Genomic DNA, 25,857 nt, shown 5'->3' with positions numbered 1-25,857 from the left:
TAAGTAGTCATCTTCCCAGACAGCATCACTCAGCTCTATGGATTATTTGTCCAGTAACATAACCAGTTTGCTGCTGTACCTGAAACAAAACCGATGAAGCATAGTTCTTGCAGCATCGGTGGGAGAACGCGGAGTTTAATGTTTCAATTCCGGTGACTCTTCTTCAGAACCAAGTTGTATTTTTGTATCAGAACTCCAGGATCTGCAGTGCTTTGTTTTATGTTACAGTAGCTGCTGAGCTCTCTGAGTGCTGTGTGTGGAGTGGTGCAGGTATGTAGTGATTCTGGAGTGATGGTAGTTGAAGAGTGTATGGGGAGGGGATGAAGCATACAGGGGGGAGGAGGAGGAGGAGGGAATGGAGTTTATGGGAGAGGATGCAGGACGTAGGAAGGATGGGGGGGATGATGATGATGGTGTATGAGGGATGGGGATAGATGAGGATATATGAGGAATGGAGATGTGGATACAGGAAGGTTGGGGGTATATAAGCGAGATGATGGTATATGAGGGGCGGGGATCTTTACAGGAGAGATGGGGGGGAAGGGGGTATAGAGGGGCTGGAGATGAGGGATGTGGGAGGGGGATTTGTGTGGGAACACGAGGGGGGGGGGTAAATGGAATGCAGTCCTGGGGTCTGTCATTACAATGTGCCTGAGCTCCGGACAGTACCACGGTCCCAGGGCTCTGCTTCCCCCCCACCACCCCTCCCCGCCTGGGAGTCGGGGCCAGGGAGCGGGAGGAGGGGGGGCACGGGGTTCGGGCCCCAGTCCCCGGCCGAGGCCGTGGGGCTTTCACTTTCGCTTTCTCCAGGGGGCAGGAGAAGAACCGGAACCAGGGACGCGGTGATCGGGGCAGGTTGGTGCGTGAGGCTCGCACTCCCCGGCCCCGCGACGAGCCTCCACCGCAGACGGAGACAGCCCCGGGGCTGGAGGACGGGCCTCGGGTCTGGGGCCTGGGGCAGGAGGGGAGCCTGGGTTTTGGGCCGTGGCCTGGGCTGCAGGAAAGGCCAGGCGTTTGCATACCCCACTCCGGGAGATAGGTTTATAGGAGGTGAGGAGGTTTAAGCGATCTGCGTTGACGGGTTTGAACTTGAGGCAAAGCACGGAGCACACCGTGACATTGGAGCCAGGGGAAGGAAGTGGCTGGATGGAGCTGCAGCACGGACAGAATAGAACAGAGGGGCTGAAAGGCCTCCCCCAGACCTGGCAAAGCAATGAGCAGGGAATATTTTGAGACCACACTGACAAATCCCAAAGGGCTGAATGGCCTAGGATGCCCAGGCATTTGGTCTTGGAGACGGGTTAGCCTTCAGCCTGCTTATCCCGGTGACAATGTTTATTTTCAGTCTCTCCCTCTTGCCCCGTGATTTTCTGCTATTACTGGGATGCTGTCCTCAGCTGCTTCACCAGTGATCTTCTCTCCATCATAAGGTCAAAAATGGGGATGTCCGCCCGTGATTGCACAACGTTTAACTCCACTTGAGATTTCTCAAGTACTGATGCAGTGTATGACCAGATGCAGCAAGAACTGGGCAAGACTCAGGTTTGGGATGAAACGTAGCAAATAACATTTATAATATATAAGTGCCAGGCAGTAACCATTTCCACCAAGAGAGAATCAAACCATTGCTCCTTGACATGCAATAACGTCGCCATCACTGGCTACCCCACTACCAAATTCCTGGGTGTTAACATTGTCCAGAAACTGAACTGGATTAATCAAGTAAGTATTGTGCCTTCAAGAGCAGGTCAGAGGCTAGGAATCTTACAGTGAGCAACTTACCTCTTTATTCTCTGAAGCCTATCCACAATCTACCAGGCGTTAAGTTCAGAGTGTGAATACTCCCAACTTGCCTGGATAAGTGGAGCTCAAACTCAAGAAGCTTGACACCATCTACGGCAAAGCAGCTTGCTTGATTGGCACCACATTCGCAAAATTCCACTCCCTTCACCACCAATGCTCAGTAGTAGTGTGCTCCGTCTGCAAGATGCACTTCAGAAGTTCACCAAGACTCCTTGGACAGCACCTACAAAACCCTTAGCCACTACCATCTAGAAGGAGAACAGCAGCAGATACATGGGAACACGTCTTCTCATGTTCTCTTCCAGGCCATTTGCTGTCCCGATTTGGAAATATATTGCCATTCCTTCAGTGTTGCTGGGCCTCAACCTTTGAATTTCCTCCTTTATGATATTATGCGTCTACCTACAGGATAAGGACTGCAGTGGCTCAGGAAGGCAGCTCACCACCTTCTCAAGGCAACTTGGAATGGGCAATAAACAGTGAACCTAGCTGGTGATACCCATGCCTTATGAATGAATAAAAGAATCCTTTCACCGTCTTCTACCATGAAGATAAATATAGAATACTTGTTATGAAGAAAGATGCTTATGATAATGAATTTAGATGTGAAGTATAGGAGGAGGCTTGAGTGGAGCTGTAAACATTGGCATTGCTGTTTGATCAATTGGCCTGATTCTGTGCCATGTACCCTATCCACTGTTAATCATCTTGGGAGGCCGGGGTTCATGGGCTGAGGATGATAAGCATTTGCTTTGTAGGATGGGGTAACAAAGATAGTACAGAAATGGAAAATTTCAACTGCCAGAGTCTAATATGAGTGTGTTCCAATGGAGCAGAGACCATAAGGTCAGCAGAGGGGGTTCTGAACACCCTGAAGCCACACCATATACTTTCTCCATGCTTCTCCCAGCAATATAAACCGGTTGAGTAAAATCTCTGTTTATTCTCCAGGCAATGGTTTCCTTTTGAACGGAGAGTCAGATTCAGGATAGACAGACCTGTGGTTTGTAGCAGGTTCATGCGCGTGATGGGCAGAGAAGGCGCTGTCACAGAAGCAGTGCAACATTTGGAGTCGATGAGCGGAATGCCGTTAAACATTAATGCCAACAAGAAGCAGGACAGCTGCAGGTTTGTCATTGGTCCAAGGAACAAGCTGAAATCAGCAGAGGTTATTATTGAGAATGCTGTTAGTGAGTGGAGGAAGAGCAGGGATAGATTTAAAATTGTAATAGAGAGGATGAGCACACGATGATTGTTGATGCGGGCAAAACAAGCCTACACCAAAATGAATAAATGAGGAAATTCCAACTGTTTAAAAGCTAAGTAAAAAGAACAAAACAGGAGTGGTATTGGGTCTCACTGGCTATAGTGACAAGGCTCTTACTTATGAACACAAATTATGTTGAGGAGTAGGCCATTTTGCCACTATGGCCTGCTGCAGTTTTCAATAAAATGTTGGTTGATCAGATTGTGACTTCAACCCTAGTTTCATGTCCACCTCAACAACCTTAGATTCTGGACTAATAAGGGAGTCAATCTACATCTGCATTAAAAGTATTCAATAACCCTTTCTCACCGTTCTATGGGAAGAAGACTAAGATAACAAGGTGTAGACCTGGATGAACACAGCAGGCCAAGCAGCACCAGAGGAGCAGGAAGGCTGATGTTTTCGGCCTAGACCCAACATGCTTTGGGAGAGGACTAAGCATTTACTAAATCAGAGTATAGGATAATGTGGGTGAGGAAATGGCAGGGAGATCAGAGGGAGGAAAGGAGAAGTGGAGAGATGTAGGGATTTAGCCCACATTTGATGGGACAGGGTAATGACTAAAACAAAACAAAATAGAGGAAAGGGAGAAAGACGTGGAACTGAACAATAGAAAATTTTTAAGTAGTAAGTAAATTTTAACTGTCTAATTTAGGACATGGTTGAAGATATTTCGACACTGTCTGCATCAAACACTCCTGGGGTAGGAAAGCATGGGAGTTAGATGCACAGTAAAGTGATGTCCAATAAATGTTCTGACTTGTAATCAAAAATCTTAATGAAGAGTATGGAAAAATTTATGTATTCTCTCGATAGTGTTCTCCCCCATTGTTTCTGTTACTTGCCAGGGGTTTGTGGCTCTCATTCAGCCTGCTCTGCGTCACTCCAAGTGACTGTCGTTCCTGACTATGCCACAGCAATGTATGTCAGTCTGAAATGTGACTGACACTTTGATGAACTAGGTCTTCTGGTCTGTTGTTGCTGAACTGCAGCCATATCTGAGAGCAGATGAGCAAGAACAACTCGAGAATGAAACCCAGGATTTTTCCCTTAAGCCTGGAGTTAATTGAACACTTCGGTGCGTTCCAAACCAAAATTCATTAGCGATTGATTCATATTTTTCACCTTGCTTAGGTCTTCGTCAAAGTTTCGTTTTGTGTCGGAAAAGAGAAGTCAGTGGCGTCACCAGACTTGAGATTGCAGCACAACATTATTGGCTGGGGAAATCTCAGTTCCCTGTAAGGACCCCTTGGGGCTGCTTCGTTCAAAATTCAATAATATGTTCAAGCAGTGTACTCAAGATATCAGACCACTGGCTTTGCAAATAGCTGACAAACTGTCGAAGGATGAAAGTGCCACCTTAGTATTTTTGTGCTTTGATGTCCTCAAAGATTATTTAAATACTGGGGAAGTGAAAGAGCTGTTTGACATCCTGTCCAAGCGGAACCTGCTGAGGACTGAGCTCCTAAATGAACTGCTTTATCGAATAAAGAGATTCGATGTTTTGAAAGGATTGCAAGTTGATGTGGAGCGTTTGCAGACACGTTTGAACAGTGGCAAAGGATATGTAACTTCGTACAGGTAAAACCAATCTCTGTGAAATGGATTAGTTTCTATGACTTGCCTGTGGTGAAAGTTTGGTTTCTCCAGTTCTTTCTTCCCAGATATAGCAGGCAGAATTCTGATGCAACTGAACTAAGCAGTGTTTGGCTTTAGTCCATGACACGGTATAATGAATAACATCTTGTGAAACTGCATTGTACCTAATCTTATTCCCCAGGCTATGGTGCTAAAATGACCTTTTATTTGTTTTGGCTACTCAATGTCATGCCAGAGGTGGGGGCCACAATGTTATTAACATTATTCTATGATGGAGCATGGGACTGGTTTGAGGGTCAGTCAGTTCGTGGGAACAGGAATCGACCATTCAGCACGATGAGCCTTTTCTACCGTTAACTTAAATCGTGGCTGATCTGTGTCTTGATGCTTTCTACTTGCCTTGGTTCCTTATTCTTTAATTCCCTTGGCTAGGTTGATCCCCAGCTTCAAAAGCCTTTTTGGAAAATGAAGTGCAGATTTTTGCTACCCTTCATGACAAGACGTGCTTCCCCTGAACAACCCAGCTGTAATTTTAACATTCTGGATTTTCCCACCAAAGGAAATACGTTATGTTTCTCTCTCTACTGTATTAACTCATAGAAATTTGGAAACTCAGGGTAGGAGTAGAGCACTCAGACCTTCTAGCTTGCATTTACCATTCAGTGTATTCATGGCAGCTTCTATTAAAGAAGAGAGGTTTTCATTTAGATTATAAAGGCATCGAGGTGTAAGGGCAGAAAGCAGGAAAATTGCATCCAGATGAATTCTCTTGAATATAGTCAGTGACTTGGCTTCTGTAACTCTGTGGTAGAGAATTCCACAGGTTCACTACTCTTCGTGCCCTCAACTCGATCTTAAATTACCTATCCTGAGACCTGGTCCCTGGTTCTAGATTCTCCATAATGGGAAATTATCTTCCCTACATCTAGTCTGTCTAGCCTTTCAGAATTTTATCTAAATTTCAAGTTTCAATCAAGTCCCTTTTCATCTTTCTAAAGTCCAGTGAATACAGGCCCTGTCAAACCAATCTCTCCTCATAGGACAGTCCTGCCGTCTCCTGTGTCAGCCGAGTGAACATTGACTGCACTCCCTCTATGATAAGTGTATCTTTTCTTAGGTAGGGGGATCAAGACTGCATGCAATATTCCAGATGTGTTCTTATCGAGGCCTGGTATAACTGCAGTAAGACTTTTCTACTTCTGAATTCAGATCCACTTGCAATGTAGTCTAGTATCCCATTTGCCTTCCTAATTGCTTGTTGTGCCTGTCTGTTTATTTTCATTGACTGCTATACAAGAACAGCCAGCACCCTTCGTATCTGCACACTTCCCAATGTATCATTTAAATAATACTCTTCCTTTCTATTTTTCACACTGAAGTCTATAACTTCATATTTAGCCGCATTGTACAGCATGTACTATGTGTTTACCCACTCATTCAACTTGTCTAAATCACTTTGAAGCTTCCTTGCATCGTCCTCACAGTTCTCAAACCCACACGCGGTTTCGTGTCATCAGCAGACTTGGAAGTGTTGCATTTAGTTTCTTCCTCTGGTAATTTGTACATAGTGAATAATTGGGGCCCAGGCATTGAACCTTGAATTATCCTACTAGTCATGGCCTGTCACACAAAAAAATCCATATATTCCCACTCTCGATGTCCTGTCTGTCAACCAATTTCTTGATCTTTGTCAGTATGTTACGCCCTATCCCACGTGCTTTAATTTTGCCCACTAATCGTCTGAAAATCCAAATACATCACACCCACTGGTTTTGATTCCCTTACATTTCTGGGAGGTTATTTGCACCCCCTTTTGTGGGGACAGAAACATAGAATGTGTTTAATTCTTCTGTCATTTCTTTGTTCCCCATTATCATTTCCCTGTCCTCTGACTGTAAGGAACCTGCATTGTTCTTTACAAGTGTTTTTCTCTTCACATTTTTATAAAAGGTTCATGGTCAATTTCTACGTTCCCTAAAATTTTACTCAGAAACTCTATTATTCCCATCTTAAATAAACTGTTCATTCTCTTTTGCTAAATTTTAGAATGCTCCCAATCCTCAAGCTTGCTGCTTTTTCTAGCAAATTTTTGTGTCCCCTCTGTGGATCTCATACTAACCCTAATTTCTTTTGTAAGCCATTGTTGACCCATTATTTCTTCTAATTTTGAATGATTGTTCTATTTCAGTATTTGTTAGAATTAGGTTTTATTGCCATGTGTACTCAATTACAGGGATACAGGAGTACAGCGAAAGGTTTACAGTGTCACCCATTCACTGCACCATCTTGGGAACATAGATACAAAATCTTAGGTAAAAAGTAGAAATGTAAAGAAATAAGTTAAAAATTCAACATTACAGTTGTTGTCAGTATGAAGTAGTAAATAAGGAATAACGTTAAAAGTTGCAAAATGTAGTCCTTCTTTAGTCATGAGCCTGTAGTTGCGCCACGTGGGCTTTCCCCAAGAGGTTTTGAGCTGTCCCTTGCACTGGACTCAATCTCTCAATCACTGTGCCTCCATGCTGCAGTCTTGCTGCTGACTACCATCCTTTCTTTCCCGCCTTGGGCTTGATCTCTCGATCTCCGTGCTGCTGTCTTGCCACCAACTACCAGGCCGCCAGAGTCCCACTCAGGTGCCACTCCCGGCCCCCAGCCACTTCCACGATGTCACCGACTGCCAGAGTTCTACCCAAGCACACCAACCATTTCGTGGCAGACTACTGCAGTCTCCTGCCACTGCCATCATTGCCACTGCCTCCATGGCTGAGCTCCCTCCAGAAGGTAAGTAGAGAGAAAAAAAAACTTTTAAAAAAATGAGAAAATAAGAAAGAAAAGCAGTTGGAGTAGGCAAGCTCCAGCTCAGGAGCCCTACTCTACCATCATCTTGGATTCACATGCACGTTCTTTCCATACGAACCACTTCTTATCTATCGCAAATCCCTTTAGTAATGTTCCTCAATCCAGCCCTGCCCAATCATGCCTCATACCTTTGTCTTTCCCTTTATTTAGATTCAAGACCCTAGTTTTGGACTTGATTACTTCATTCTCCATCTTAATGAAGAATTTTCTCATGTTATGATCACCCTTCCCCGAAGGACCCTGCACAACGAGATTGTTAATTAATACTTTCTCACTGCATCATACCTAGTCCGGTACAGCCTGTTCTCTGATTAGTTCTTCAGTGTTTTGGTCTAAAAATGCCATCACGTACACACTCCATGAAATCCTCCTCCGCAATGCCATTGTGAGGTTTGTTTGTCCAATGTATATTTAACTAAAATCACCCATGATTACAGTTGTAACTTTATTGCATGCTCCTCTGATTTCATTTTATGCCCTCCCCTGCATTTCCACCACTGTTTGTTGGCTAAACTCATTAAACTCCTTTAAACAGCTGAAAAATTTCAACTTGATTATTCCTCAATCCTCTACATTTGAGGGAGTATCAGGCCAGTCTATTCTAACCTATCTTTTTGCAACGGTATCAGCCTGGTGAATCTGTGAGACATCCGTTCTAAGGCCATTATGTATAGCGCTCGGAACTGAACACAGTACTCTGACTAAGATTATGTATATCTGTACCATAACTTTTAACTCTTTGTCTTTTAGCCTTCTTGATGTGAAGACCCACGTTCCATTAATTTATGAGCTATTACTTGGATTTAGGACAGGATAACTAACTGATTGTCTTTACCCCTACAAAACAGGCAGTTGTTGATAGACATCAGCGAGAATCTCTCTCAAGAAGATTTGCAATCTATTTTCTTTTTATTACGTTGCCAAGTACCAAGAGGCCACCAGGAAGCAATGAAGGTAATTTCAATATGTTAGCTCCCGTTCTGTTCCGTGCTCAAGTCCATTGATTATGGATGCAGCCGGCCGTTTGTGCACTGGGAGGTTAATCTGGCATGTGCCAGCTCCACCCATGACAATGAAATGAGATTAACTGAGTTCTGAGGAAGGGTCACTGCACCTGAAACATAAACTCTGATTTTTTGATCACAGATGCTGTCAGACCTGCTAAGCTTTTCCAGCAACTTCTGTTTTTGTTCCTGATTTACAGCATCTGCAGTTGTTTTGGCTGTTCGCTGCAGCTTCCCTTCATTAACAAAACAGAAGGGTTTTATCTTTTTTTAAAATTCCATTTTACAGGACAAGAGATTGCATCTCGAGAGCACCTTAACATCATTCCAGATGAGCCACAATCATCCTTACTGGATAGATGAGTACTGTAGCCATTTTGGTACACAGAAAAAAAAATGTATTGCATTTTTTGGTTGTGTGGTCTGCACCACAGAAAGCTCTTGTTTTATTGACTAGCGTCCTAGATGGCACCATTTGAAATTTGAAAAGTCTTTCAAAATCCATATATAAAGAATATTCATCACATTATCATTTTCTATGTAATCCCTCACTTTGCTAATTTTATATCCAGCATTAGCTTTCCCATTTGTTAGATTAAAAATATCTTGATCAAGAGAGCCATCTGAGCACAATTCCTTTCTCACATTCCTTCAGACTTCCACTATCCTTCCTCTTCCATATCTCATTGTTTTTCCCATTGCTCCCTCCCTTTATTGTAGTTTTCTAAAATTTGTATTGGAAGAATCTGTGCACCTCTGTCCCGTCACTGCCCATCACTAATTGCCCTCGAGAATGTGATGGTGAGATGCTTTCTTGAACTGCTGCAGTGCCTGTGGAGTGTTGTAGGGAGGAAATTCCAGGATTTTGATCCAGTGACAGTGAAGGAACAGCAGCATAGTTCCAAGTCAGGATGGTACGTGACCTTGTGGGTGGTGATGTTCCTGTGTCTTTGATCTTCCAGCAGGTGAAGATCACAGGTTTGGAATGTGCTATCAAAGGAGCCTTGTTAGGTTGCTGCAGTACCTCTTGTAGATGGTGCACTCTGCTGCCAGCATGTGTTGGTGGTAGACAGACTGATTGCTTAAGGTGGCAGATGGTGTGCTAAACAAGCAGGCTGCTCTGTCTTGAATTATGCATTGTCGGGATTCAGCGGAGAAGGCATGAGAGGCCATACTGTTTGAACAAAATGTTGAAACACAATTATTTATTACATGGAATGTGCAGCACAAAAATAGATTATTCGGCCCAGCAGTTCCATTCTAGTGTCTTTGCTTCGTGTGCATTTCCTCCAACTTTACTTCATTCTCACCCTATCAGCATAATCTTCTCTTCCTTTCACCCTCATGTTCATATCAAGCTTCCTCTTAAATGCATCTATACTGTTTTCATCGATAGGAGTTGGACTGTTCAGAAGAACATAAGAAAGACTGACTTTCTACATCAAATCTACTTTCCCAACCTGTTCTCATATCCCTTAATTCCCCTAAAGCCCAAAAAGTTTCCAGTCCCAACCTTGAACATATTCATTGACTGAGCAGTGACGGCCAAACGGGGCAGGGAATTCCAAGAAAAATGCCAATCTTCTGAATGAAAAAGCCTCTCATTTCAGCTGTAAATGGCTGACTTTGTGTTTGAAACTGTGATATCCTCTCAGCCTCTATCCTGTCAGTCCATCTCAGAATTCTGTATGTTTCAATTAATTCCTTTGAACTCCAGAGAGTTTAAGCCTGTTCTATTTAACTTGTCCAAATAAGACAAACTTTTCCTCTCACAAGTGAGTTATATTTTTGAGTAAGTTCCATATTGTCCACCAGCCAGATTGGGATCTGTTATTGAGCTAACAAAGACTTTTTATCTGTTAGACCTTCTTAGATTTAATTGTTGAACTGGAGAAACTTGGCAAGGTTGATGCGAATAACTTGGAACTGGTGGAAGATTGTCTAAAGACCATTGGGAGAATAGATCTGAGAAAGAAGGTTTCTAAATACAAACAAGTGGGTGAGTATGAACAAACAAAGGGGATTAGACAGAAAAGGGAGAATTACACACAGAGAGGGGAAATTAGTTCTGAATGTTAGACAGAGTTAATGTTTATTTCTGGCATTATAATGGTAAAAGGAATTATAGTTTATTTCAGGAGCTGGATTGGGTTGACAGAGTTACAGTTTACTCCAGGGGTTGTCTGAAAAGTCTGACTGAATTTTTAAGAAATGACTAAAGCAGAGGAGGAGAAAATAGCTGTGTATATTATTTGCACATGTTTCCAGAAGACATTCAATAAAGCTGTTAAAAGATTCTGCTACTTGAAGCTGTAACTTGTGGAATTGCAGGTGACTCATTGATCCAATTAGGAGAGACAGAGATTAGGGCGTATGGCTCCCAGTATCCTGCAAGGAGAATTCTAACTAATCACCGTGTTTATTACATGATTGACAGAAAGCTGCACTGTTAGTTATGTGGATGGAAGGGGAAAAGTTACAAGGATATATTGATTGATTACTTGAAGGATCAAAATTGTGGCAGATAGATTTAAATATACGCAAATGCAAGGTCAACCAGGATGGACTTAAAAAAGATAGAACAAGATGCTAATTAAATGAAAAGCTAGAAAGAGTAAAGATCCAGAGACTTTAGGGGTAGGGGCTGGGGGAAAGTGAAGGGTGTGATCTCTGTGTATATACACCTTTAAAATGACCTGAACAAGTATGGAAAATAATTAAAGCCTAATGGAATGCTGGCCTTTCTATCTAAAGGACTAGAATACAAGGAAATAGAAGATAAGCTTCAGCCAAGCAGAGCCCTGGTTAGACCACACCTCATGTTGCTGTGAGGATTTCTGAGCACCACACCTTAGGAAGGATAGGCTGATTCTGGAGGGAGAGCAGTGTAGGTTTAATAGAACACTACCTGGCCTTCAAAGGATGAATTCTGAGTGTACATTACACAAACTGATTTATATTCCTGAAATTTAAACAGTTAAGGTCTTGTTTGATTGGCATTTTCAAGTTATTAAAGGAATGATAGCCCAGATAGCTCTGTCAGCTGTGCGGCCTAGGACAAGAGGCTTAATTAAAACACAAGAGCCAAAACTGTCAGGAGTGAAATTAAGAATCACGAGGGTTTTGGAACTCCTCCTTTTGCAAATATCTGTTAAATCAAAGTCTTGATACAAACTTTACCAGTCATCTTAGGTTTAAAGTTAAACGTTTTTAATGGAACGGGATGAAGGTGAGGGAAGATGGTGCAGAGTTAGGTTATAGGTTGGTGAGGACTCACTGAAGAGTAGAACAGGTTTAGGGGACTAAATCACTTATCTCATATTTCTGGTTAGATTGTTTAGAGAGGTACAGATTGTTAACAGGCTTTTAGAGGTAATTGTAGTATTAATAATATAACGTCTGTATTGTCTGTCTCTTCCCATTCTCAGCTTTGGGAGTTCATTCCGTGCAAAATTCCACTGCATATCAGAATGTTGTCCCAGTCGCTGCTCCCTGTCGAGAGCACGGTTCTGGCCGTGAGCCATTTGAACAAAATCAGGTAGGTATTTCCAACAGTTATGAATAGTTATCCACCAGCAGAGCTTTAGAAATTTTCTTAAATACATGATCACGTTTATAGCCTCCCAGCAGTATCCTTGTACCTGTTTGTTGTACGTTACATCTTGACCTGCCCCCCGTAATTGAGAAAATCTATTATATCACAACCAGCACTCTCAATTACTATCTGAGCCGTTCATGTTGGGTGTGGTTAACCAGGGAGGGTTTTCTGTTTGTATATGTGCTGTGCGTGTTTGTGTTTGTTGCGGGGCGGAGATTAGGTGGTGCGGTCAGGGAGGTGCACGTCCTAACATCGGGGAGTGCACGTGTTCAGTGGAGGTTGTTTTCCACGCAGGGCAGCGTCAGTGGAGGTGCAAGCAACGCGCAGCTCCGTGTGTTCTTGCATGTGCCCTCACTGACCCCGTACATACCTGCAAACGTACATACCCCGCCATTGACATGAACACCTGCCTACTTACCATGCTACAGGCCATACACCCTGCAAACATACACCCGCAACCTTTATGTGCAGACCTGCTGATCTTGTGCATTTGCTTAGCCCCCCCCCTCCACTGCTGATCTTACATGTGTATTTGCAACCGTGTGCCCTTGTTAACTCATTGTGTGCATGCAGACATACATCACCACTGTCCTGTCCAACACTCCATACACTGCATATCCTTCCCTACATTCAAGGCCCAGAACATATTCCAAGTGTGGTTTGACCAGACCTCTATACAGCCTCAGCAGCACATTCTTGCATTTGTATTCTAGCATTCTTGAAATGAATGCTAACTTGCCTTCCTAATTGCCAACTAAAGAGATTCCATAACTAGGATGGACTTTATACTTCTGATTTCCAAAGCCCTTCCTTTTTTAGAAAATAATCCACGCCTTTTATCTTCCCATCAAAGTACATAACCTCACATTTTCCCACATTGTATTCTATCTGTCACTTCTTTGCCCACTCTCCAAGCCTGTCTAAGTCCTTCAGCACTCTCCCTGCTTCTTCAACACTATCTGTCCCTCCACCAATAAATGTATCGTCTACACGTTTGGCAACAATACCCTCAGTTCCTTCATCCAGGACCAACTTCGAAGGTGGTGAGGCTGGAATATGTTGCAGTGGTAGACTGGACAAGGCCATGAAGACCTTTGAAAAACCAGGACGGGAGTTTTAAAGTCAAAATGTTGTTTCACCTGAAGTGAATGTTGTTCAGCGAGTACAAGGGTGATGGGGAACAGGAATCTTAGTGTGAATTAAGATATGGAGAGCAGACCTGAAGCTTTTGATGGAAGGCTGGTGGTGGGAACTGAGCCAGGAGTGTATTGGAATAATCAAGTCTTGGAGAAGATTTCATATGACAGAAGCAGAGGTGCTGGAGGTCTTAAAACGCATAAAGGCAGATAAATCCCCAGAACCTGATCAGGTATTTCCTAGAACTTTGTGGGAAGCTAGGGAAGAGGTAGTTGGGCACCTTGCTGAGATATTTGTATCATTGATGACTGAAGAGTCTGTTTCCATGCTATATGATTCGATGACTCTTATAAGTCTAGCAATGCAGGCAAGACTGAGGTTAGCAGACTGTGCTTGAGTTCATGCACAAATGCCATCTTCATTAATATCATTAGGATCTGGAAGTCAGTCGATCTCAAATATACTCTTTGAGTAACCTTCCACCATTCTCTGGGGTGGAGAATTCCAAAGATTCACCACCCTCTGAGTCAAGAGATTCCCCTTATCTCAGTCCTAAATAGCGTGCCCTTTATTCTGAGATTCTTTCTCCCCGTTCTAGACCCTGCTTCCAAGTTAAAGGAAACGTTTTTCATGTATTGACCATGTTTAGTTTTATAAGAATTTTTTAAGTTTCATTGCGATTACCTTCAACTCTTGTAAACACCAGCAATTACAGATCCAGTTTCTGCTCTCTCTCCACATTGAACAGTCCCACCATCCAAGGAATTAATCTGATAACCTTCACCCATGCTCCTTCCGGGGCATCTTTCCTTAGGTAAGGGGAGCAGAACTGCACAGAATAATCCAGGTGTAGTCTTAGCTGGATTCACTGCAATTGAAGCCAGACATCTGGCTGGTCTCCCACCTTCAGCCTTCCGTAAACATCAGGTCAGCCAAAAATCTGCTCCCCAAATTTTAACTGAGTACATCCTGCTCCTCCATCACACTTGTACTGAAATCCTCTTGTGATAAAGGCCAATATACTGTTTGACCGCCTAATCGCTTGCTGCGCTTGTATGCCAGCTATCAGTGCTTTATAAACAATGGCAGAGGTCCCTTTGGAGACCAACATTGGCCAATCTCTCACCATTTAGACATACGTTGCATCTCTGTTCTTCATATCAAAGTGAACAACCTTACGCTTACCCAGAGCAGCTGCTCCCCCTGGTTGAGGGGTCAGTCAGAAGAGGGCATAGTTTTGGGTAAGGGACAGGAGATTCACGGGATATGGGGAGTAAAAAAACAACCTTTTCCCTCAGTGGTTGGTGGGGATCTGGAATGCACTTCCTGGGAAGGTGGTGGAAGCTGGGAACCTTACAACATTTGAAAAATATTTGGATGAGCACTTCTAATATCAGACCATTCATGGATTTGGGACAAATGCAGGAAATTGGATTAGTGCACCTCTAGTGGTAGTTACATCAATGTAGACTTGATGGGCCAAAAGGCCTTTTGAGTGCTGTATGAATCTATCACTCCTGTTCTTGCCCATGCATTCAGCCTGTCCAAATCTCTCTCCAGCCCATTTGCATCCCCACCTAGTTTCATGCACATATTTGGAAATATTACATTTGTGGGGTGAGGATAAGTATGAGAGGCTAAGCAGGGGTTTGTGTGTGGTTTTCTGGTTTTGTTTGAAACTTTACATTCCCGTTACTCTTACCCAACTTTCAGCAGGAGAGCAATTGGATGCCAGCATCTGCAAGCTGCAACGCCAGTCAATTATCAAGACAACATGTTCAATCAAACTGTCCAACATCATTAGCGGCCTCATGTAAGTAATACAGCTGAATTTTGGATATCCACCTCTGTATCTAGTCTGTGGAAATAATCACCTTCTAGTGTTATAGCTGAATCCTGCTTCAGGTAGAATTTGCAACTTGGTTGTGTCCTAGACAAACATCACAAAGAGCATGCACAACTTTTGTTATTATATACTGTGAGTTATTTTTGGGGAAGCTCTTGCATTCCAGCTGTCTTTTGAGCACGCCCCCATCTAAATGCCAATAACAGCGATGATTAAGTGAAGTCATTTCAACACAGAACATTGCTCAGCACCTGAAACGGGGGAGAATACCTGCCATTCCAGGTAGGAGCCCTGAGTGAAGCTACAGACTTAGCCAGTCGTTGGCGACTGTGGTTAACCACTGTCACCTCAAATACCGAAACAGAGTCTCCCCCAAAACCTTTGTGTCCTTATTGTGCGCAGTCTCAATATATTCTTTACTGACAGTGATTGTTGTTGACAGATGGTTTAGTTTGAGTTACAGAATAAGATCAGCTGCCTCGCTCACCATTGCCTACTTTTCCTCAATAGTTGAAGAGCAACAATCAGAGTCAATGATTAACCCAACAGTTGAGTTTGTCCAGCCTCCTGCAGCAGCGAGTGCAGCACGACAGGTAAGAGCTAAAGCACGTTGATGGGAGGAGGGGTCATTATTGTTAGGAGGTGCTGGTGGGGAGGCTGTTGGTGATCAAACATTGGGATAAAGGTAAAATGCAGAGTCTGCGTGCAGGGGAAATATTGAGTGGGGAAAGGATGGTCAGCCACAAGAGAAGGTTGAGTGTGTTGACAGGATAGTGGCAGGGGACGGGTGGCCCGGTACAGAGAGCACAATTCCAACTGCAACCACTGTTGGCTGGTTGTATGAAGAGTGGATTACCAGCAAGCATCCCACTGAGACTCCTCTCAGTTCCTGAAGTCTGAAGCTGCGCGCCTTGAGGTAGCAAGTTTGCTTCATTATCCTTCCTGAGTTAGAGAGAAAATCTGAGAATGGTGGGGAATAGCGCTGGTTACCTCACCTCCCCAGGCCCCCTCCTGTCCACCTCCCCACCTGCACTCCCACCATTGGTCGAGCAGCTATCTCACTCCGTAGATGTTTGATGATAGCAAGGATGAAGAAAAACCTCAGGGGAATCTGTGATGATAACTCACAGCCGAACTGCAACTAGTGATTCATGATGTCCCTATTTACACCTAGTGCTGTGTTGCAGGTAACTGAGTCCATACCAGCCAATCAGCTTTGTCATCTGTTCTCCATAATGACACTGCAGAGTTGGCTCAGTGCTCTCACCCTCTCAAAGGGGACAGAAGCAACGTAGAAACAAAATTGAATGAGTAGCAGGAAATAGTGTTGTGATGAATGATTGTGTTTTGGGGTGGGGATCATTGAGGTCTCCAGGGGTCAGAATGAGCGCTGGAAGCCCTGCCCTTCGTGATATATACTAATGGTCTAAACCTTTGTGTACGGAGAACATAGTTTCAGTGTTTACTGTTGGCAAATTGGAAGCGTTATAAACAATGGAGGATGCTGTAGAACTTCAAATCAGCATAGACCAGTTGGTAGAATGGGCAAACAGGTGGCAGATAACACTCAATGCAGAGAAGTGTGAAGTAATTCATTTTGGTTGGAAGAACATGGACAGACAGTCTAAACTAAAGTGCACAACTCTACAGGGAGTGCAGAAGCAGAGAAACCCATGTCTTTATGTGTGTCAGCCATAAAAAGTGGCAGAGCAGTTAGAGAGAACAGTTAAGAGAGCGTATAATATTGCAGACTTTAACAACAGTGGCATGGGGAATGGGAGCAAGGAGAGTCTGTTAAAATTGTATAAAATACTGGCCCAGCCTTAACTAGAGTACTGTGTCCAATTCTGGGCACTACACTTTGTGAAGGATGTGAAAGCATTGGAGAGAATGCAGAAAAGATCCACAAGGTGGTGTTCCAGGGGTGAGGACATTTTGGAAGATTTGAGGTTATTTTCCCTTGGAGGAGAAAAGGAGGTTGAGAGGAGATTTGATAAATATTCAAAATGATGGTTCCGGACATCTTAGATGTTCACATTCATGAAAAAATATAGAAGGTTGGGAAATGTGGTGGTGCAGAACAGATTTAAGCTAATTGTCAAACAAAGCTATGAAGACACGAGAAAAACTTCTAAGCAGCGCAGGGTTGGATTCTGGAATGACTGCCTGAGAGTTCGGTGGAAGCACGTCCATTTGAAGCATTGAAAAACAATTGAATTATTGTATGAAAAGGAAGAATGTGCTGGGTAAAGTGGAGAAGATGGGAGAGTGGCTCTGTGAGCGTTGTTCATTCAGGAAGTCAGCACAGACATGATGGGCCAAATGGCCTCCTCTGTTCTATAACTATTTTGACAGCCCTGACCTTTAAATGTAGCGCTGTTATCTCTGAGCCAGAAGGTCTGTGGCCTCGAACACTATTCCCAAATTCTTAAATTCAGATACTAACCTGATGCTTCCTATTGCTGGGCCTGAGGGAGTGCTTCCATTCTGGACGTGGCATCTTCTAGTTGAGATATTAACTAAAGGCCCTGCCTGATCTCACAACAGAATTTAGAGTAGAGCAGGGGGAGTCCTTTTTCTTTATTCGTGTGTGGGATTTAAGTGTCACCAACAAGGCCAACATTTGGGTCCTGTCCCTAATTGCCTTGAATTGAGTCGCTTGCCTGACCAATTCAGAAGGCATTTAAGAGTCAACCACATTTCTGTGGGCCTGAAGTCCCATGTAGGCTAGACCGAGTAAATGTGGAAGTTTCCTACCTAAAGGATACAAATGAGGCACATCGTTTTTTATGACAATGATCAGTAGTCACCATTAAGCCATCTTTTAATCCCAGGCTTTAGTCCACAAGATCTTAAGATAAAGGAGCAAAATTAGGCCATTTGGTCCACCGGGTCAGCACTGCTATTCAGTCATGATTGATATGTTTCTCAACCTCATTCTCCTGTCTTCTCCCTGTAACCTTTGAACCCTTTTTACTAATCGAAAACCTGCCCACCTGTCTTAAATACATTGATTGGCTTGGCCTGCATAGCCTTCTGTGGCAATGAATGCCACGGATTCACCATCCTCTGGCTGAAGAAATACCTCCCCACGTCCTTTTTAAAGAGTCATCTCTTCACTCTGAGGCTGTGCCCTCAGGTCCTAGTCCCACCTAACATTGTAAATATCTTCTCCATGTCTACTCTATCCAAGCCTTTCAATATTCAGGTTTCAATGAGATTTCCTCATCCTTCTAAATTCCAGCAAATACAGGCCCAGAGTTCTCAATCACTCCACATATGACAAGCCCTTCATGCCTGGGATCATTTTTGTAAACCTCCTCTGGAACCCCACTAAGGCCAACACTTCCTTCTTTAGATATGGGGTCTGGAACTGCTCACGTATTTGAAATGCAGTCTGACCAGATTCTTTTGTAGCCTCAGTAGTGTATCTCTGCCCTTCTAGCCCTCTTGATATGAATGCTATCATTGCTTTTGCCTTCCTAACTGCCAATTGGATCCGCATGTTAACCTTAAGACAAACTGGCATTAGGACTACTAAGTTACTTTGTGTTTCAGATTTCCGAAGTCTTTCCCTGTTGAGAAAATAGTACATGCCTCTATTCTTCCCACAATAACCCCTGCGGAACTCCACTAATCACCGACTGGCACCCGGAAAAAGACCCCTTTATTCTTTCTCTCTTCTTTCTGCCAGTCAGCCAATCCTATATCCATGCCAGTACCTTGCCCCTATCAACATGGGCTGTTATCTTATTTAGCAGCCTCCTGTGTGGAAATCCAAATAAATCATGTCCACTGGCCCTACTTTGTCTAACTCGCTCATTCCCTCCTCAAAGAATTCTAACAGATTTGTCAGGCATGACTTTCCCTTGACAAAGCTGTGCTGACTCAGCCCTATTTCACCGTGCACCTCCAAGTACTCACCAATCTCATCCTCAATAATGGACTTTAAATGTTGCCAATGACTGAGGTCAGGCTAACCAGCCTACAGTTCCTTGTCTTCTGCCTCCCACCTTTCTTCAACAAATGTGTTACATTAGCCATTTTCCGGCCCTCTGGGATCCTTTCTGACTCCAGCGATTTCTGTAAGATCACTCCTCCACAATCTCAATTATCTCCTCCTGGGTGTAGTCCATTTGGTCTAAGTGATTTATCCACCTTCAGATCTTTCAGCTTCCCTAGCCCTTTCTCCTTAGTGATGGCCATTGCACTCACCTCTATCTCTCTCTTTTTTTGTAGTTTTGAAATGCTGCTTCTGTCTTCCACTGTGAAAACTAATGTCAGGTACCTATACAGTTCCTCTGCCATTTCTTTGTTCCCCATTACTACTTCTCCAGCCTCATTTTCCAGTGGTTCAATGTCCACTCTTGCCTCTCTGTTACCTTGTCTCTCTCTATAAGAACTGTTGCAATCTTTTTACACTACGAGTTACCTCATCCTCATATTTCATCCTCTCCCCAGTTATTGTTTTTTTTTAGTTGTCATCTGCTGATTTTTAAAGGGTTCCCGGTAATCTTCACCACATTGTATGCTTTCTCTTTAGCTTTTATGCTGTCCCTGCCTTCCCTTGTCAGCTTCATCTTCCTCTTTGTATGTTGCTTCTTCCTTGCTAGAATTTCTGCTGAGCCTCCCAGATTACCCCTAGAAACTCCTGCCATTGCTGCTCCACCGTCTTCCCTTCCAACTCTAGCTAGTTCCTCCATTGTGGTCTTTCTATTTACCTTTTCTTAATCGTAATACCTGAATACATCTGATTTAAACTTCTCCCTCTCAAACTGCAGGGTGAATTTTTTCATGTTATGGCTGCTGCCCCCTAGGGGTTCCTTCACCTTAAGATCTTCAAACAAGTCTGCCTCATTGCGCATCATCAAGCCAAGAATTGTCCATTCCCCAGTGGGTTCCACCACAACCTGCTCCAAAAAGCCATCTGGTAGACATACCACAAATTCCTGTTCTTGGGATCTGCTACCAACATAATTTTCGCAGTCCACCTGCATATTGAAGTTCCCATTGATTATTGTAATAGTGCCGTTTTTATCTCCTGATTTATTTTCTGCCCCATTCAATGCAAGTTCAGATTTCAGCATCTGCCATCATGGGATTTCAATGCTCATGCCTAGACCATTAGCCTGGGGTTTTGGATTAATAGTATAGTGACAAAGCTACTATGCCAACACCTCCCTTTTCCTGCCAACTGTCCTGATCTATCCTGATTTATCCTTTAACCATCATCAGTAAAACAGATTATCTGGTTATTTATCTCCATGTGATTTGTGAGAGCTCAAAATCCTCACAACAGTGACAGCTGTGAAACACTTCCTGATATTGTGAAAGCTGTGATATAAATGCAAAATCATTCCTTCTAAAGTTGTGTTCTGTGTTACAGAATGGGTTGGAGGTGTACAGGGTACAGAGTAGACCGCTCGGTCTGTGTTTAATCATCGATTGTATTGGAACTGATGCAGGTAAGATGTTGTTAACCTGGGCTGTGGGGAAACCCAGTCAGTCTGTAGGGGACACTTCGTGAAGTTGGTGATGGGTGACTGACTGCGTAATCTCACCATCAGTCAGTTCTTCCCCAAATTCTGCAACATAATCAGGTGATCCCAAATACTTCAGATTACAAGAACATTGGGGGTTAAGAGCAGCACTTTGAGAATGAGGGTTCAGATATACTGTGATAGGTACTGGGCCAAAGTCAAGGGAATCGAATTTCAAACCATCTCATAGATGCAAAAGATAAATTAACCTCTTTTCTGTGGCTCTGAGGGTTACAGGTATCTTAATGATTGAGGATCTCCTCTATTGATGATTGCTTTAGTGCAGTTGAATTAGCTCTATTCTCTATGAATTACCCCTTTCCCTGTGGTTACCTGCTTACCCTGTTTTATCCCTATTCCATCCCTATTCCCTCATTTGTATTAAGTTAACCTCACCTCATTCCTAGTGTTTTCTCCACATTAACAAAAACTGCAATTGCTGGTAAAGCACTGCATTTCTGATGATATATGTGGATGGAGAAACAAAGTTAACATCTCAGATCCAATGTGACACTTCTTTGGAACTGAAGGGGGCCTGAAAGGTGATGGGTTCAGTGCTGTAGGAAAAGTGGCAATGAACGTGAACAAGATTCAAACCGTATTGACTCTACTGTCTCGCTCTCGGATGATTTTTCCAGATTTACTGAAGGAAACATTTGAGGTTCTCCGGTTCCGAGTCATCACTCACTTGTACGTCGAGCTGGACCATCTGAAGCAGATCCTGCAGGAAACCTCCCAGCGCGAGGACCTGGCCACGCTCGACTGTTTCGTGTGTTGCATCGTGAGCCGGGGGATGACAGGCAGCATCCTGGCCATCAATGGACGAAGCCCTGGCCTCTTGTTTGAAGAAATCCAGCAGTACTTCAAAGGGATGAGCTGTCGGGCCCTGGTGGGGAAGCCCAGGCTTTTCTTCGTGCAGGATTTCCTCACAGCCTCGCCTGACCCTGACGAGGTTTTAGAGACTGATGCCGCTCAGGGTAACGGAGAGGCAGTTCAGGCTGATGGTCGTGCCTGGGAGGAAGTAATCCCACAGGAAGCAGACATCCTGTGGTGTTGCTGCAGGGTGTCTGAGCATCTGATCCTCCAGGCGGGCCAACAACCGTCAGCTTTTATGCGCACGCTGTCGGAGTATCTACGGGAGCACCGCAGGTAAGTACTGGGGAGGCATCAGCTAAACCCAGAGCCGCCTCCAGGAGGTGAACCTGGAGAATTCTGACCAGTCGTCCTTCAGTGTTCAGACCCAACCTCTGATTTACAATGGTGATTGTTTCTGTCCCCCCACCCCCCGGTATAATAAACAAGGGATTGAATGTAGTCAGCCCCCCCCACCAGGATCAATAGAAATGGGCCAGGTGGTTAATTGCACAGTGTCTACTCTTCCGGTATTACCAGAAATTGCTGGCATCCACGGTGAGTTGATAAATTGGATACAAGATTATCTTGGCCATAGAACACAGAGAGTAGTTGGGGAAGGATGTTTTTTTCTGGCTGGAGGTCTGTAACCAGTGATGTTTTGCAAGGATCAGTGCTGGAACCTCTGTGTAGTACATTGGCAGAGATGTGGATAGTGAGGAATGTTGCAAAAGGATACAGCAGGATATAGATCAGTTGGAAAACTGCGAGGAGAAATGGCAGATGCAGTTTAATCTGGACAAGTATGAGGTCATGTATTTTGGGAGGTCAAATGCAAGAGGGAAAGTATATAGTAAATGGAGGTACCCTTTGGTGCATTGATATACAGCGAGATCTTGGGGTGTAAGTCCATAACTTCTTGAACATTCCAACACAAGTGGATAAGGTGGGAAAGGACATGCACAGCATGCATGTCTTCCTTGGTCAGGGCATTTGTGTATAAATCTTGGCAAGTCATGTTGCAGCTATATAATTGTTTAGTTATGCTACATTGGTGTATTGTGTGCAGGCCTGGTTGCCGCACCATAGGAAGGACGTGGAGGCTTTGGAGAGCATGCAGAAAAGGTTTACCAGGATGTTGCCTCTTTTGGAATGTATTTATTTTCTAATCATTTGTGGGACATGGGCGCCGCTGGCTGACCGGCATTTCCTGCCCATCCTTAGTTGCCCTTGAGAAGGTGGTGGTGAGCTGCCTTCTTGAACTGCTGCAGTCCTCCTGCTGTGGGTTGACCCACAATGCCATTAGGAAGGGAATTCCAGGATTTTGACCCAGCGACAGTGAAGAATGGTGAGTTATTTCCAAGTCAGGATGGTGAGTGACTTGGAGGGGAACTTGGAGTTGGTAGTGTTCCCATATGTCTGACGCCCTTGTCGTTCTAGATGGAAGTGTTCGTGGGTTTGGAAGGTGCTGTCTGAGGATCTTTGGTGAATTCCTTGCAGTGCATCTTGTAGATAGTACACTCTGCTGCTGCTGAGATTCACTGGTGGAGGGAGTGGATGCTTGTGCATGCAGTGCCAATCAAGCGGGCTGCTTTGTCCTGGATGGTGTCAAGCTTCTCAAATGTTGTTGGGGCTGCACTCATCCAGGCAAGTGGAGAGTATTCCATCACACTCTTGACTTGTGCCTTGTAGCTGGTGGACAAGCTCTGAGGAGCCAGGAGGTGAGTTACTTGCCTCAGTATTCTTAGCTTCTGGTCTACTCGTGTAGCCATTGTGTTAATGTGGTGAGTCTAGTTGAGTTTTTGGTTAATGGTAACCAGCAGGATGTTGACAGCGGGGGATTCAGTGATGGTCGTACCATTGGATGTCAAAGGATGGTGGTTAGATTATCTTTTATCGTCTCTTATAAGTATTAGCTACAGGGAGAAATTGGACAAACTTGGATTGTTTTCACTGGAGTGTCAGAGGCCAAGGGGCAACATGATCGAAGTATATAAATCATGAGAGGCACAGATAGGGTGGTTAGTCAGAGTCTTTTTTCCTAGGGTGGAAATGTCAAATACTTGGGGCATAGAATCATACAGTGTAGAAGCGGGCCATTTGGCCCACCGAGTCCAGCCAAAGAATATCCCACTCCGTCTCTGTAACCCTGCATTCCCCATGGCTAATCCATCTAACCTACACATACCTGGAGACAGTGGGCAATTTAGCGTGGCCAGTCCACCTACCCTGCAGATCTTTGCACTGTGCGAGGAAACCAGAGCACCCAGAGGAAATTCATGCAGACATGGAATGTGCAAACTCCGCACAGACAGAAGCCTGAGGGTGGAATTGAACCCAGGTCCCTGGCGCTGAGAGACAGTAGTTCTAACCACTGAGCCACCATAGGTTTAAGGTGCGAGGGGAAAGTTTAAGAGAGATGTGTGAGGAAAGCTTTTTACACAGAGGGTGGTAGGTGTCTAGAACCTGTTACCAGGGGTGGTGGTAGAAGCAGATATGTTAACAACGTTTAAGTGACATTTAAACAGACACATGAACAGGCAGAGAATAGAGGGATATGGACCATGTGTAGGCAGATAGGAATTAGTTTAGAATACCTTCATGGTGGACACAGACGTGGTGGGCCGAAGGGCCTGTGCTGTATTGTTCTATGTTCAATGTAAGGAGTTGAAGAGCAAAGTCAACAAAGGAACTGGAGCAGGCCATTCGTTCCTTCCAGCCTCTGCTGCTATTCAGTGACACAGCAGTAAAAATGAGTGTCAGAATCTTTTGCTTTACTAGCAAGGAAACAGAGTACAAAAGACAGGAAGTTGTGTTAAACTTCTAGAGAACACCAATCAGGCCTGAACTGGAAGATTGAGTCCAAGGCACAAAACTTCAGGAAAGATGTGAGGGTGTTTGAGAGGATGCTGAGGAGATTTATTCTGTTTAGCAGTGTATGATTCAGGTGTTTGTGGAATGAATGTCAGCTCATGACTTAAGTGTTTCCTCTCTCTCTCCATCTAGGAGTGATTTGATATCGATGCTAACAGAGGTGAACAGACAAACAATGCTGAGAAACCGTCTACTGGCTTTTGAAGAGCCTGTACCTCTGGTCCTCCGCCACACCCTGAGGAAAAAACTCATCTTGCCCTGAGGGGGCCCCCCCCTCACCACTACCACATTAAATATATCAGGAGACTGGGCAACCACAATATGAAACCAGCTTCACCCACCGCGCAAGCAATCTCTGAACACTGAGACCTGGGCACCTAAAGAAACAAGGCTTGATGCATGGGCTCAGTTAGGAGACGAGAATTAGATCCACTCAAAGATTCAGTCATGGGTGGCAGGGGTCAAGGTCAAAGTGGAGGGATTGAGGTGGTGAGGGACCAAAGTTGAGGGATTAAGGCAGAGAGATCTAGAGTGTAGTACATACAGGGAGCCAAACTGGGACAGAGAGATTACGACAAGAGTAGAAGGTTTGAGGTATTTAAAGGAGGCAACAAAGGATCCAGACAGGCAGAGGGATCCAGACTCAGAAGGAGTAAACTGGGAGAGATCTAGGCTGGGTATAGCAAGTAAAGCAAGGAAGCGTAGAGACAGCTCGACTAGGAATCAAGGAAGGGAGGGATTAAGGAATGAGGTGTGAGCCATCAAGCCTAGAATGTTGTATGACGCTACATCAGTTAGTGAAATTGTTTGTTCATGTGTTCACTTTGAGGTCTTTTAATTATCACCATCATAACTGTTCTTCAGTTTTTAGAGTTTTTTCATGTTATTCACTAAGTATCTCAGAGTGTGATTATACATAGTATAGATAACAAGACATTAGCTTGGAGTACTGGCTGCACTTCTGGTCCATGGTACTCCCACACCTGGTATGAAGTACAGGTCTGCCTATTGCAGTGGCCACATTTGGAGTTTATAAGAACATAGGAAAGAGGAGTGGGCCATAAAGCCACTTGAGCTTGCTCTGCCATTTAATAAAACCACGACTTACCTTCCACCTACAGCTGCAATGTTACACTATACATAATATTGATCATTGTATGTTTTAACTTACATCTTTTGTTGAATTAATTTCTAATATATGAATTGTACTATAATATGTTTAATAACAATAAATTGACAGGCCTTGAACTAAAAAAAAGCCTAGTTAAATTGACTACTTTTAAAATATAAGTTGATTTAGTTTGTGGGAAAGGGATCCAAATTTCATCATATCTCTTAATTCCTTTACATCTAAAAAATATTCCATCAATCTTTGAGAGAATATACTGAACAACTGAGCGTACATGGTTGTTTGGGTAAGAAGTTCCAGATTCACAAATTCAGTGAAGAAAGTTCACTTGTAATTAGTCCTCAATAGC

The 25,857-nt window shown here is 43.8% G+C and overlaps 1 protein-coding gene across 6 annotated transcripts; it reads left to right on the top strand.

The window, feature by feature from the left end:
* The first annotated feature begins 221 nt into the window (after positions 1–221).
* Positions 222–25,619, top strand: cflara (CASP8 and FADD-like apoptosis regulator a). Of its 6 annotated transcripts, none has more exons than XM_048534687.2 (11): positions 247–270; positions 2,755–2,931; positions 4,205–4,651; positions 8,377–8,482; positions 10,396–10,531; positions 11,961–12,070; positions 14,981–15,080; positions 15,624–15,706; positions 20,482–20,578; positions 21,292–21,802; positions 24,512–25,619. In XM_048534687.2, the coding sequence occupies exons 3-11, from the start codon at positions 4,350–4,352 to the stop codon at positions 24,639–24,641; spliced, it is 1,575 nt and encodes a 524-aa protein (XP_048390644.2). In that variant the 5' UTR covers positions 247–270; positions 2,755–2,931; positions 4,205–4,349; the 3' UTR covers positions 24,642–25,619. The 6 variants fall into 6 exon arrangements, with proteins under 6 accessions (XP_048390646.2, XP_048390644.2, XP_048390647.2 ...); XM_048534690.2 differs by lacking the exon at positions 247–270 and adding an exon at positions 646–1,050 and having other exon boundaries at positions 14,984–15,080; XM_048534686.2 differs by lacking the exon at positions 247–270 and adding an exon at positions 647–1,050.
* Positions 25,620–25,857: the final 238 nt, after the last annotated feature.

This window comes from Stegostoma tigrinum, chromosome 7, assembly GCF_030684315.1.
Source record: "Stegostoma tigrinum isolate sSteTig4 chromosome 7, sSteTig4.hap1, whole genome shotgun sequence".
Classification (NCBI taxonomy): Eukaryota; Metazoa; Chordata; class Chondrichthyes; order Orectolobiformes; family Stegostomatidae; genus Stegostoma; species Stegostoma tigrinum.
The sequence above is the reverse complement of the archived record's forward strand: the minus strand, read 5'-3'. Positions and strand labels throughout refer to the sequence as shown.

Excerpts from the sequence above, each read along its gene's own strand:
- cflara (XM_048534689.2), top strand. The coding sequence starts at position 4,350 with ATGTTCAAGCAGTGTACTCAAGATATCAGACCACTGGCTTTGCAAATA. Across the intron at positions 10,532-11,960 it reads TTCTAAATACAAACAAGTGG|CTTTGGGAGTTCATTCCGTG; the intron begins GTGAGTATGAAC and ends TCCCATTCTCAG. Across the intron at positions 15,707-20,481 it reads CAGCGAGTGCAGCACGACAG|TTGTGTTCTGTGTTACAGAA; the intron begins GTAAGAGCTAAA and ends TTCCTTCTAAAG.